Source organism: Simochromis diagramma, unplaced genomic scaffold, assembly GCF_900408965.1.
Source record: "Simochromis diagramma unplaced genomic scaffold, fSimDia1.1 OVJJ01000603.1, whole genome shotgun sequence".
NCBI lineage: Eukaryota > Metazoa > Chordata > Actinopteri > Cichliformes > Cichlidae > Simochromis > Simochromis diagramma.
The window spans coordinates 18,716,718-18,730,897 of NW_024387414.1; the positions used below are offsets into that span (position 1 = coordinate 18,716,718).

Below are 14,180 nucleotides of genomic sequence, written 5' to 3' on the forward strand. Positions count from 1 at the left end.
ACTATAGGCCCCAAATTACGGCCTGCTGAATATGGAGAGCTGACCGATCGTCAGTGCTGTTTTTTTTGTTGTTGTTATATTCTATTTTATTTATTAATAAATCAATACATAAATCGGCATTTAATTGCATACTAATATTACTAAATGTTCTGAAATCTAACATGAACAGAAATGTTTCATAACTTGTATGTTGTCGCCTTCATGCTGCATGAACGCGTGTAGTTTAATTGATATCATCTTTCAACACATTTAAAGCTGGAATAAGGTAGGCCCAGTTTATTCTCCCTCCATCCTACGCTTAGGAGAAACGTTTAAAAACGATTTTGCCAGACTTTATTCCATTAGGCGCAATAAATAAATTAACTCTCAGTTACAGATTGCTTTATCTGATATTTTGTTACTACTTATTTCATTAAAAAAGGGTGTTTTGGTAAGAATATACCAAATGATACTACTATTATTTTCTGAAACATAATCCTATGTTTCATCAGAAAATAATCTACATAAAGCCAGTGTGGAAAAACAAACACAAAACTAGGAATACCTAATTTGTGTTAAGAAGGCATCCAAATAATAAACTAAAACTAATAAAAGTCGTGTCCTCCTCTCATAACCAAGTAATAGTTTTACACCAGAAAAATGAAATAAAAACCCAACTAGAACTTAAAGTAAATACATTTATTACAGATAGCAGCAAGTTTAACAGAAAATTAATTGCAAGAGTAAAAATGTCCCAATAAAAGCCAAATATATAAAAGTTATTTATTTGTTTGTTTGTTTTTTAATATTTTGGGTAATGATGATTTGATAGTTGTTCACATGGTTAGAAACAGAAAGGAAGATTTTTACACCTTCGGATGTTTACTAGAAGAGTGGTTCACTTAGGCTTTAAATATGGCAGAGAAATGGAAAGTACAATTTGTAGAGAATTTGTGGCAAGGATAATTATCCACACCGTTACAAATTGCAGAACAAACCTAGTGTGCACCACCTTTTACTGGTCTGACAGGTCTGAGCAAAATGACTCGTGACAATTAAAATTACATCCTGTTTAACAGGATGCCCTGAGAGACATCAGAAGAAAGGGAACCACTGCACAGTAAACAACTGGTATAGACGGAGGTATAACTCACATCTCCTAACAAAGCCTTTAAGTAAGATGGGAACAAAGAAAACACACATTTGTGACCCTTGTCTCAACGAAAACACAAGAAAGCATCTTTAATTGTTGCTGAAAAGTTAGCATTTTGACTAACAGAATTAAAATCAGGCAGAAATTGTAAATAACAAAGAACATCTATTTTGGTTTCTCCTTTAGTCTAAAAATGGGAGAGGCTATATAGAAAAATATATGTTCAAAAAGTAATAGATCTACATTTAAAAAGGTTTATTAGCTGCATAGCAGTTTCAGAGAAAAATCTTTTTTGCATCTGTGTCGAACAACATAAATGCAATGGGTACTTCAGTACAAACAAGTCAGATATGACACAAATTGCACAACACATGAATCCACCACAACCTCATTTATCTGGTCACTGTTGTCGAGCACTTAAAGCGCACTCAAAGTGTTATGGCTTGAAACATTCTATTTAATAAGGACTAACCATCACCGGTAGGGCCAGCGAGGTGTTAAACAAGCAGATATGGTAAAACGTCAATCTGACTGTTGCTACAACATCTCGTTAAGGCACGTGTACAATCTTTATGGGTGTTTTAAGCAGTGTATATGGTAAAAAAACAAAAAAACAAAAAACAAAAAAAACCACACAAAACAACTAAAATGTGTGTGACTCTGCTGACATAATATTAATAGGTTATAATAAAAGAAAACCACATCTTGTTCTACTGAAAAAGAAAATTAAATAAAATGAGAAAAACGAGAACTTTTTTCAAAACAAAACAAAAACCTCCCTCTTGTTTTCCATACACGACGGTGTAAATGAGGGAAACACACTCATATCTGATCAACAATTACACATAATATACACAACTGAGGAAACTACTACCCCCCCCCAAAAAAAAAAAAAAGTAATCACCTCCCCCTTATGTGTACCATTCATTCACTGTGTCTCAAAATGACACTTTTACAACCATGATGCACATTTAGGATGATTTTCATTGTAAAAATACTGTTGCCCTGTTTTTAAGTATTTGGTCACATCGGACCTTCGGTCTAATTACAAACCATAAATAAACATGTGACGTCAGCTTAAAGGTGTAACTACAACTTCTGCAAGTCACAGAAGGAACTGTGCACAGAAATATCCATCGCAAGGTGCCTGTATCAGCATGTGTGCGTGTCTCTTTGGGGGGTGGCTGCCGAATCACAAACTGTGTCATTCACGAAGTTAGAAACACAGCTGCGATTACAATTTGGAGACTAACCAACACACAAATAAATTAAGATATACTTCTCTGAAAAGAGGCACAAGTACTAAACTGATAAAAAAAGAATTAGTATCTACAAACAAAAGGAAATTAAATCATAAATATTCAACACTGGAAGTATTAGTTATTAAACAAAGTCACAAATTGAAGAAAGCCAGTCTCAGAAAGCTCTTTTCTCCAAAGACGGGTTTTCTTCAGGAATCGGGTCCCTTTAAAAACCACTCCAACTCTTCCAACTGACGCCCTGTAGCTCCACACATTACACTAATCGAGTTTACATCGTCTCCATCCTAACCGACAGCTAAATCAGATTTAAAAGCGTATAAAATGTAGCGGCGTTGATGTACTTCTGACAAACTATACACAGAAAACACGACAACAACGAGGCGTAAAATGGAGCCGATCCTATCAGAGACCAGCACCTTGTTCGTGCACACACTTTAAAGGGAAACTAGACATGACATTGAGGGGGAAAGCTGATCTTAAAGCTAAAATGCAAGCCTGTAAAAAGAGAATAAAAACTCATGAGCCATAAAACTGGCCTTCCATCATTCCTGGATTCATTCAGAGCAAGATTTGAGTCAAACTTTGGTCCAGAGGTCACTGGCAAACTGCTTACGGTGACATGAACTGTACAGTACAGTATCCAAACTGTACAGTATCCATTTACAAGAAAACATATGTAGCGGGCTCTATTCGTGCATGTTAATACACTATCCTGGATGAGATGTGCAGTAGCATTAGTGAATGCTGCTGCTTTTTCAACATTCACTGAATCAATCACATTAATAACCTGCTGGAAAGGCTTTAAAAAAAAAAAAAGAAAAAAGAAAAAAGACTACTACTCCTGTTCATGCGTGCCTGCCGCAGAATGACACCAACAAAATGACACTAAAGCACACAATAAAAATATAATATATATATTCTACATATAATATATTCTGCTCTAGGTGCATGTACATATACGAGATATAGGTCATCTGAAGTTAGCATTTAACATTTTAATGCAGGTAATGTAAGTTTTTCCTGATTTGTCCAGTTTTCCAGCACAGCTTTTAGGATTCTAATATGTTAGTACGATGCCAGGTCTCTCTTGGAAATTAGATTTTTAATCTCAATGAGAATTTTTACCTGGTTAAATAAAATAAAGGACTAATAATGTTTTAGCTTTTTCTGTGAATGAACAGTGACAGTTGTAACATAGATGTCAAAACTTCACACTGTTATAAAACATTTTTGTTATACAGTAACTAATTTGGACACATTTAGCGATACTGGCTTAAATCAGACTCTCGTGGTAATTTGTTTTTATGATCCATATTCATATTCACTGTAAACAATGCAGAAGAGGCAGCTTCAGGCAAACTTGCTGCCTCCTGGTGATGATTTTTGTTTTTTTAAATGCCTTAAATTTTGTCACGCCTTCATTACAAAGCCTGTACACTGTGGTGGATACTGCAAAGTATTTCATACTCAAAAAGACACTGATCAGCCACAACATTAAAACCCATCTTCCTAATATTGCATGGGTCCCTCAAGAACACCTCTGGCGGAGTCCTGATCTCTGGTGGCGAGGATCCTTCTGGACTTGGTCGGTAGTAAATTGAGGAGTCCGTAGACCAGGCTTCTTCCAGCTCAAACTGTCGATGCTTGACATCACTGGGATCTGGGAAGCGTGATGTTCCTTGAGCTGTATTTATGCTGGTCAAACAACAGGTCCAGTTATCCTCATGAATGTCAGGAACCAAGTTCTCCCAGCGGGGCGATAAATTGCATTAAACTATTGAAGGTTTTATTATTGTGGCTGACTGGTGTGTGTTTCACATCTGCACTGACCATCACACTGACGAGCTTTGCTTGAACTACAAATATTTTAGTTTATAGTCATCAATCTACTCAACTGGCCTTGACAAGACTGATTTGCAGCAAAATATAACACAGAAAAGTACAGTACACCTAGTGAGCATCTGAGCTTCCATCATCGATGAAACCAAAGTCACTTTGTGACAAAGACAACTAAAGCGGATTTATTTACACTATCGGGTGCAAGCTTGCTGCTACAACAATGAAATATTACCCACAAACAAACAAAACTTAATTGCGATATTACATAAGATTAGTGTGTATTCGTTTTTACAGCTCGTCCTTTGTCTCTCATTTCTCTGCCTGCTCCAGCCTTCTTTCACATTTTCTACACCGTTGGATCACATGACTCAACAGAAGCTACCTACCAGGGGTGTCAAACATGAGGGCAGAGGAGCCAATTCAGCCCACTCGAAAACTTTAACAAACTGTAGAACTTGCACAATCTTTGGTCTCTTCAGTCTGTTGGTTTTTTTAATAGCAGTAGTTAAAAGTAATTAAAAATCATCCAACTAATGAGAGTGGCTGTCTAAACCAACTCCCTCTTGAAAAAGAAATAACCCATGGCCTGTCATGCTACACTGAGGTTAAACCAAAAACATCTCAGACTGTTGGTTCTTGTTTTCTTTTTGAAAAATGGAGGATTCATTAACTTATGTTTATTAAACTTTTTAAAGTTGAAGTTCAGTGATTCAACTGCCCTAACACCCACTGAAATGAAATCAAACTGATTTCATGTGGTCCTTGAACTAAAACCCCTTCAACCCCTACATACCGCACTCCTCTCACTGTGTCACACAATCCATGCTCCGTGCAACCAAAATACAAAAGTTTTTAAAAAAGGAAAAAAAAAAGAAAGTGATTTGTGAAAACACCACAAGAACTAAAAGATACCGCAAATAACATTAGTGAAATTCTACTTACAGATAGAAATCTAACAAATTCCAAGGATTGCTGGCTAGTGTCTTTCCCGAGGTCTAAATTCAACGTCTTTCAAAGTTTCACGGAAGTTTCCTTCTCTGGAGTCCATTGCCATTTTCAGCCATTCAGTCATTGAGTTAGAGATGTTTATGTTTCATTTCTTTTAGTTATCCGAATATTAATTTGTCCACTTTATCTTCATGGTCACTATAAAATCTTTAGCTCATCTTAACTGTTCTTTCCTAACACACCCTTAAAAGAAGACCAAATCATATGCATATAGTTCAGAAAAAAACAAAACACAGTGACCACAAATAAACACATTACTGAGGGTTAATTTTAAAGGTTTAACCTACATAAAATTCCTAAGAGACAATATTTGGACCTACAAATTTTTACAATCTTTCCACATATAAAACTTTTTAAAGAAAGAAAAAGTTATAAACCTGCATTCAATTAGTAGGAACGAGTTATGTTGCTGCCCGGCTCCTGCAGGCTGACCAGCAGATCGTCAATCTTCTCCATGTTCTGAGAGGCAGACATGGTGTTCGGCACAGTGCCAGACTGAGAGAGGGACTGGCTGAGCAGGGACTGGATGTGCGCTTCACTCTCTCTCTGGTTCTGACCAGACTGGCTGATTGCTATTATCTGATCTGACAGCGTGTTTCCAGGAGTTTCCATCAACTGCCCGCATTCTGCAAGGAAGGAACAGAAAGAGCTTCATGACTCAACAGGAACCACAGTCAAGAAAATAACAAACCACAGGCCCTTGAACAAAGTAAGCAGTGAACAGATTATTAATTACTTATGCTTTGGTCATAAATTTGAATGAAAAGTGGAGACACTACTTTACTGTCAATAATGAGTCCTCACAATCCAGATTTGACTGTACTCAATTCTTGCCAATTTGCAACCTATAAATCCGACTTAAAAATTGTGTTTTGTTTTTCTTTTATTGGACAATTAAAGGATGGGGATAAAAAAAAAAACAACTTTACAAATATGTTAAAGATGAACATTAATAAAAATAAAAAGGATAAATTCTAATACTGGTATTTCACAGACATGTGAAATTTAATCTGAAGTAACTCATTTTTGCCACTTGAGGGCAGCAGAAACAAGTAGTGATACATAGAGATACAGTCTATGCCAGGGGTAGGGAAGTCCAGGCCTCGAGTACTGGTGTCCTGCAGGTTTTAGATGTGTCCTTGATCCAACACAGCCTGGAGTTGCCTACCCCTTGTCTATGCAATGAACACATTAACTTTCTATCACGCTTTAAGTTGATGTGGTGAATCTACTGAACAGATACGAAGCAATGCTCAGTAGTCAAAGTTGTGAGTCTCATCACTCAACGAAGCTCCTTTTTAGCTCTGCTAAATAATGAAGAAGAAAAATGGGCTTTTTGACTATGTAATACTCCTTTAGGTTTACCAGCTAATTACTAACTGTATCTTTTCTTGCCATAAACAGCTATTTGCTGCATCTGAAAACAACTCTAATGAGAGCAACCAGAGTGAACTAAAAGTAACTAAGTGATAATCTTGTTCCTCACTTCTCACTTTGAGTCATTTCAGCAGTTTCAACAACGTGCACTTGCCTAATAAATTCCTTACCGTTCTGGATACCGAAAAGGAAGAGGCCAGCTTGTTGAGGCTGGCTGGATTGATTGACGCTCCCACTCACAGCTGTTTGAAACAGAGATCCTGGCTGTTGAACAGGGGAGGACGTAGTTGTCTGGAGGTTTGCCACGCCATTCTGTGAGGCAAACACGGCTGATTGTGCAAGCTCCTGAGCGGCCAGACCCCCCTGCAGAGAAGCCATAGTGGACTGAGGCATGAAGAGACCCACAGGCTGCTCCTCTCTGTTGCTGCTGTTCCCCAGCTGCATAGGTTGTTGCTCCTGAAACATGGCTTGCTGTGGTGGTTCAGCAGGGTTCCCTAAGGTCATGGGTTCTGGGCGATCTTGCTGGGTTACCGTCACCATGTTGGCTTGAGAAAAGGGCAGAGGGGTGTTTTGGGGCTCTTGAGAAACTAGACTGTTGTTGGTCAAAGGAGGCATTTGGCCTTGGTTGCTGAAAAGGATGCTAGAGCCCTGGTCTGGTGTGGAAAGGGTGTTGCTGCAAAACAGCAAGCCAGCCTGCTGTTGCTGCTGCTGCTGGCCTGGAGAAAGTGAATTTGTAGATGAATGTGGGGAGATGTTCTGAAACAGGGTGGCCTGCTGGGCTGGCTGTGTGTGGTGTTGAGGCTGAGATGGTTGCTCCTGCTCCATGGGGCTTCTCTGCTGGATGGGGGAGATCTGGGTCTGAAATACTGACTGTGGTTCAGGGGAAGAAGATTGTAAAGCGCTAAGGAAGGCCAGCTGCTGTTGCTGCTGTTGTTGCTGCTGCTGTTGCTGGGAACTGTTGTTTGAAAGCTGATTGGACATAGAGGTCTGGGGGAGGAAGAGTCCAGGGGACGAGGCTTGCTGCTCTGGAGACTGTAGCACTGTCATGGTGCTTTGGAAGAGTGCAGCCTGGACCTGTTCCTGGGAGGCTTTTTGAAAGAGCGCCCCCTGTGGATCCTGCGTTTCTGCCAGAGTGCTGGGATTGTGAAACATCGGTGGTGAAGAGTGAGATGGGGTCTGCTGGAGGAAGTTTGTCTGGATAGAAAGAAGATCATTTGCCTGCTGAAAAAGAGCTGCTTGCTGTTGCTGCTGTTGTTGTTGTTGTTGCTGTTGCTGGTCCGGCTGGAAAAGTGATCCCTGGTTAGTCACCACACCTGGTGATGAGACCTGAAGCTCTCCATTCTTGGCCTGGGATGCATCCTGAAACATGGCACAGTGCATCTGCATCTGTGACTGAAAGAGCTGCTGCTGCAGATTCTCCATAACCTGCTGCTGCTGTTGCTGCTGCTGAATTTGCTGTTTTTGGATCTGTTGCTGATGCTGGATGTGTTGCTGCTGCTGTTTGGTTATAGGGTTGTCAGATTGAAGTGATAAGTTACAGTATCCTTTGGCTTTTAGTTGTCTCACTGCTTCTTCCAGCTGGGCTACTTCATCTGGAGGAAAGAGTGGCAGCTGCTGCGGTTGAGATGCAGGTTCCCCACACAACCTTCCCACAGCTCCAGAACTGACACCTGGCCTCTCCTGCCTGAGGCCATCTCTGGTCTCCAAAAGGAACTGCTGTGATCCTTGCTGAAGCAGAGAGTCTGCAGGCACAGAGAACGAGCTGTCCGCAACAATGTCCTGCTTCTGGATGGTGCTTAAGGGCTCAGTGCTGGTAAAAACAGGCGCCTGGCCTTTGTCAGGATCACCTGCAGGCTGAGACAGGTTGCTGGAGAATACTCTGTTTTTATTTAGATGTCCTGCCGTCATATCAGAGTTCTGCTGGGCTGGGCACAGATCACCAGTCTGCTGATAACCCACAAAACAGAATACAAAAGATGTGCTTCACTTTGCTTTTCAGTTATGCATCACTGTTATTCTCTTTTTCAAAACACAGAATACTACCTTTATGCTTTATTTCAGGGACAATAAAACATGAACAAACTGAACAACTTGGCTTTAAAACAAATTATGAAAGCAACACATAAGATAAAAGCTTCACCTTAAATACTCCTGAAGACTGAAGGTTGCTTGTCACCTCCATTGGAGTGACATCTTCTCTCTTTACTAAAGACAACAAAGGCATCAGGGATCCATCTACAACCGTACCAGTAGCAAGGATTACATTACATTTTTTTTCCATGTATTCACTTTACTCTATATAGGAAACCTTGGTGTCTTTGTTAAAAAATTTAAATAAATAAAAAATAACCTTTAATTTGCTCATCAAAAGAACACGTCTTCACTGGAGAAGGCAACTCTTTCTTCACAGGAACATCGATTGTTGCTGCAAGTGTCAGCAAAACGACAAAAATCAATGCACAGCAAAAATGTTAGTTAAGTAAAGCTACATATGATGTGAGTGGACAGCTAATTAAATTGCTTACTAAATTTTAGTTTAGTTACTTTGTCACACCTTACAGTGTTTTTACCCAGAGGACTAAAAGGATATCAAATTAACTAGTAAAGAGACAATTTAAAAGGTAATGACTGCTAAAATAACAATGACAATATATTGATATACTCAACAAAGAAGTGATGTAAGTCTTATGACTACTGTACACAAGAACATTCATAAAAGCATAATTATATATTAAAACAAAAAAGTTTTTAAGGCCCAATCACACAGGCTAATAGACTGGTTTGCGAACCCCTGGCAACCATCGGTCACCAGGAAAAGAATGTGTATTCCTCAAGGCCAAACACCTAGAGAATGAAAATTTGGCCTGTGTGTCTGGGGTGTTAAATACAATCCAGCTTTATTTTCTAACTAGGTTGGTCTGCTTTGGTACCAGTCAGTAAATCTAATCAGCCATGTGTGGGAAATGACCCAGTAATCTGAAGGCTACATGCAAGGTTACCAGAATCCCGATTACATTTTCATGGTCATCTTCTATCAGCCGATTGTAAAAAGGACACACTTTATGTGAATTAGTGTGAAACGGATTCAAACAAACCTGGATCTGGAGTGTAAGTAAATGGCTGAACGTCATGGGATCTCCCAGCATTCGTCACCACGTAGATTCCTACACACACTTTAGATGTGATGACTTGGTTCTGGTAGGGAGGAACCTTTACTATCAGGTGATTCTTTAGGATGATAAACAAAACAAAAAAAATCATCAGCAAACACGACTACAACAAGACTACCCAACTTCAGCATTCTGCCATAGAGATTTCTATGACACATCTGACATCACAGTGAAACCAAATATAAAGGAGCAATAAATCCTATTTCTTACTCTCGCTGTAGACGATGGATTTGCAGCTACCAGATATTGATATTATTTTGCTATTAATATTAATCCTACATGCAGCCCTCCCATTTATCCAGACTTGGGACCAGCACTTTGAGTCCACTAGCATTCCAGCCTTGACCCTGGGATCTGATTGTGTCTGAGGCGGATGTGTTAGCCACTAACATGCAGCCATGTCAACTAAATATCAATGACAGTAGCACTTCCAGCTACCAGCAGCTGGTGGCGGTAAAACTTGGCTCAATAATGAAGAAGCACAGAAGACCATTAACCGACCAAAGTAATGCCAAATTATCTTTCAAATCATCAAAGCACAGTTAGCCGAGTTGGTTCATTCAATCATGTTTGTTCAGCCTTTCCAAACAACACACATCACAACTTCAGATAACTGTAAAACTGGTTTATGAGGGTGTCAAGGTCTTAGCAAAATGTGAATACTTTCATTTGGCAGCTGCAGATTCATCGCTCTGGTCATTTCATTTAACAAGAGCAAAGGTTCAGACTGGACTGTTGAGACACACTCAGTAATAGCCTCTAAGACGGAGTGTAATTAGGTCAGAACACAATGAGACTACTCAAACCTTTGAACAACAGCCATTTAAGATGATTACATCTAAAGCCACTTACCAGTCTGAAATGGCTGCATCTATCTACTGAGCTCGTTATCCATTACCATAATTGTTTGTCACAAAAAAGATTAAAAATAGATAAAAAACACACCTGGTGAAAAAGCTCCATGTCAATTTCAGCCTCTGCCTTCCATGACTTCTCATCTGAAACACAGAAACGATGTAAAGCATCAACCAGGGAAATGACCTCACCTATAATAACCATGCAAAACATAAAGCTTTACTACTGACCAGAGGCATTCTCGTGAAATATGACTTTAGTGTCTTTAAGAAAGTTTTTTCCAATGATGAAGACCTCCTCTCCACCCCTCACTGAACAGCTGTGCAGTGACTTTTTCAGTATTTCAGGCACTCCTGCTGGCTGGGCTGTAAACACAGCAGATACACGTCACGCATTTATGTTTTAAAGTTTTATTTATACGTGCAACCCAGGCAGAAATAAAATGAAATCTAACAGTAACAGCAAAGAAATTCATGCTGAAAGGACTGAAGCAGTGATTCAAAAAACTAATATGAAAACAAAAATTTGTAAAGTAGATTGGCAGCTTTGTTTTGCCTTTTCAAATTAAAACTTTCAGTAAATTTAAATATTTCAAAGATATTTTATCAAAAATGAAAAACTGATCACCAAGTATTGAGAAAACTGTAAATGCAAATGCTTAACATACCCTTTACCTTCAACATTGATTTTGGGGGGCATTGACTACTGTACACCGCACCCATATCGTGTGGATACGGGTGCACGCACACACACACACACACACACACACACACACACACACACACACACACACACACACACACACACACACACACACTTCAAAGGATATTATTAATCATGTCAACCTTAAACATAACCATTACTTTCTCAGATCTAACCCAATCTTATAACTACCTCGTGGGGTCATGAGTTACAGTCTCCATAATATGACTGTATAAACAGATTTAAGTCCCCACGATATGAGTAATATCCGCCCCCACACACGCACACGTACAGACATGCACACACACTAAGATGCCAAGCAGGATTACTGTTTTTTCTTGTTTCGTGGAAAGATATTTCCCTGGGTTGTATGCTGGCTCCGTGTAAACAATAGAAGTTCACACACCTATTGTTTCGTCCTTGCCCTCTCTTTCTCCCCTGCCACTCTCAGAGCAAATTCTCCCAAATCCACTGACACAGATATTTTCTTACGGCCCTAAGCGTCTTTCCTGTTTATGAAAACAACCACACCTTTGTACTGTAGGCATTCTGTAGGCATTATTAAACAACTCAGTCTAATGGGATCTTTGTCTCCTTCCTCTCCAAATGTTGATATCAGAAGACAATAGTCTCCTGACCTCTGACTCTAAAAATGGAGAAACAGGAGCTGAAAAAAAAATTCAGTTTACAGTATTATAGTCATTATTAACAAGCATGTTACAGGTCAGCTACCCATTTTCGCACACTTAACCTGTCATAACTACATGAATATCGTAAATAGTACCTTGTAATTAAACCTTGCTGGATAATTTTCTGCAAAGTTTTTTTAAGTGGTTTAACTAATATACCGACTTCACAACAGTATTTCCAGTCAAAGTATGAGAAAAATGACTTACTACACAGGATTGGAGATGAGGGAGTCTGTAGTGTAAGCACTGAACCATCTGGACGGGGGATGTTGACCCGAAACACGAGCCGAGCACGTGTGCTCTTCTTCTTTGATCCGGCCACCCCAATGCGAGCCTCTACATCAGCGTTGCGGAGCTTCAGGATCCCAACACAGTCCACCCTGCAGTGAGGGGCAGTGTTAACTTGGGTTTACTTGCTCTCAAGAGGATTTTGGCAATTATAAGGAAATGTTCTTAGTAGGACTAACAACTATCACTTAAATGACACAATTTCAAGTTTTAAGAAAAGCACGTACGCTAGGGTCATGTTGGAGCTTTGATCCAGGGACACTTCGATAACAGTTGTGCCTTCAATATCAACCTCCTTGCAGGCTGTGGTGTTGCGACCAGTAACCCTGCAGGCTTGGTAAAACCCATGAGGCTTCACGCGGCCGGCATCGGTGCCAACGAACACCTGCAAAACCACTGGCTCACTCACTCCCTCCAACTGTGCAAGGCAAAAACAGATGAGCAATCAAACGGAGCTCATTGTAGATCTGCTGTGTCATAACATTTTCATACAAAACTATGGAGTGTAAGTATGAACTGCTTATTTCTGAAACTTCTGTGCTAATAATGAGCTCCCAGTTTACACTATTCCATCATATAATGCCCAATCAGTTCTGTGCATTCAGCTGAACTTGTGCATCTTCACCTACCTGCCCTGACATTGATGGTGTCCATGTCTTGCTCAAGGACATTGTTGGCTTAATTTATTATTGGATTCTGCTTTCAGATGCAAATCGGTCAGCTTTAGTTCTTTATGGCTTTGGTGATTGTTTTATCAGTTTGGATTCGACTGTCATTTCTGGGCTCTGGCTGCCTTGTGACCATCTGCAGAACCTGGGCAAATGAATGATCAAACACAAGACAATGTGCCTGTTCTGACTAACGTCTGGTTTTTGTCTGCTTTTGAAGTCGGTTAACTACAGCTCAGCTTTAGTCTGAGCGAGTACATAAAATTTAATTCCTTTTTCATCAAGCTACAGCTCCTTAAAGCTTAGGTCCCTGTTTTCACACATGAACTCAAGTGAAAATTGGATTCCTGATAAGTGACTGACAGTCTGAAGGAGCTGATTTCCTCATCCAACGTCCTCATTTGTGAACAGCAGTGAGAACTAACAGTCTCATGAAATATTACAGACTCTGACACTTCGTTTCATCCTCCCAAGGACGTGGATATCCACTTGAACACAAGTAGAACACTTCACAAAATCATTGTCAGTGAACACAGTCCAGACCCATCACTTGGAGAAAACATTTGACATACGTAAAACACAAGAGGCCTATCTGTTAGGAGGCTCAAATGAAAATTGAGGGACCATTTTGCTTTCAAAATGACAGCAACTTGTCTTCTCAGTTCAATACAGTATTGTTAAAAAAAAGTTGTAGGGAAGCCCAGGAGTGCCCCAACTTCTTTGGAAAATGTTGCAAGTAATAAATTCAATATCAGCAATTACTTTCACCCTATGCTAACGTTAAACACAGGGATGCTAAAGCAGTAGAATTTCAACATTAACTACAGAGGGGTTTTACAATTACCTTTACAGTAGGGAAGCCCTGCTGAGTGCGGTCCTTCACTGATCCTCTGCTGCCTTCAGTCAGATAGCGGGCTCTGTGTTGGGTCTCAGGCTGGACGAGGATCTTCAACTCTTTCCCCTCACTCTTTTGTGGGAACTGCATCGAGAGAGTTCCTCCTTTCTGAATAGTAGTCTGAGGTTCATCAGAACTGCAGCAAAGACCAATTTGACAGAGACACGAGCAGATGATCTCTAATTCTAACGTTTTCATGTAGCCTGTGATGGATTAAAAAGTCTTCAACTTAATCCATGCAAGTGTTTGCAGCAATGTTAGGTTCAGAACCCCAGTTTAAATAAAAAGAACCCTA

General features: G+C 39.8%; 1 protein-coding gene across 1 annotated transcript in view; it reads right to left on the minus strand.

Annotated features, from left to right (window-relative positions):
- Positions 1–6,979: 6,979 nt before the first annotated feature.
- The window catches only part of nfat5b (nuclear factor of activated T cells 5b), a 35,027-nt gene continuing 27,826 nt past the window's right edge, over positions 6,980–14,180 (minus strand). Inside the window, 10 exon segments of the mRNA XM_040011763.1 lie at positions 6,980–7,240; positions 7,243–8,565; positions 8,759–8,853; positions 8,969–9,043; positions 9,714–9,846; positions 10,734–10,786; positions 10,874–11,008; positions 12,242–12,414; positions 12,550–12,740; positions 13,835–14,021. Of these exon segments, the coding sequence (XP_039867697.1) occupies positions 7,100–7,240; positions 7,243–8,565; positions 8,759–8,853; positions 8,969–9,043; positions 9,714–9,846; positions 10,734–10,786; positions 10,874–11,008; positions 12,242–12,414; positions 12,550–12,740; positions 13,835–14,021 (2,506 nt within the window). The 3' untranslated portion in view covers positions 6,980–7,099.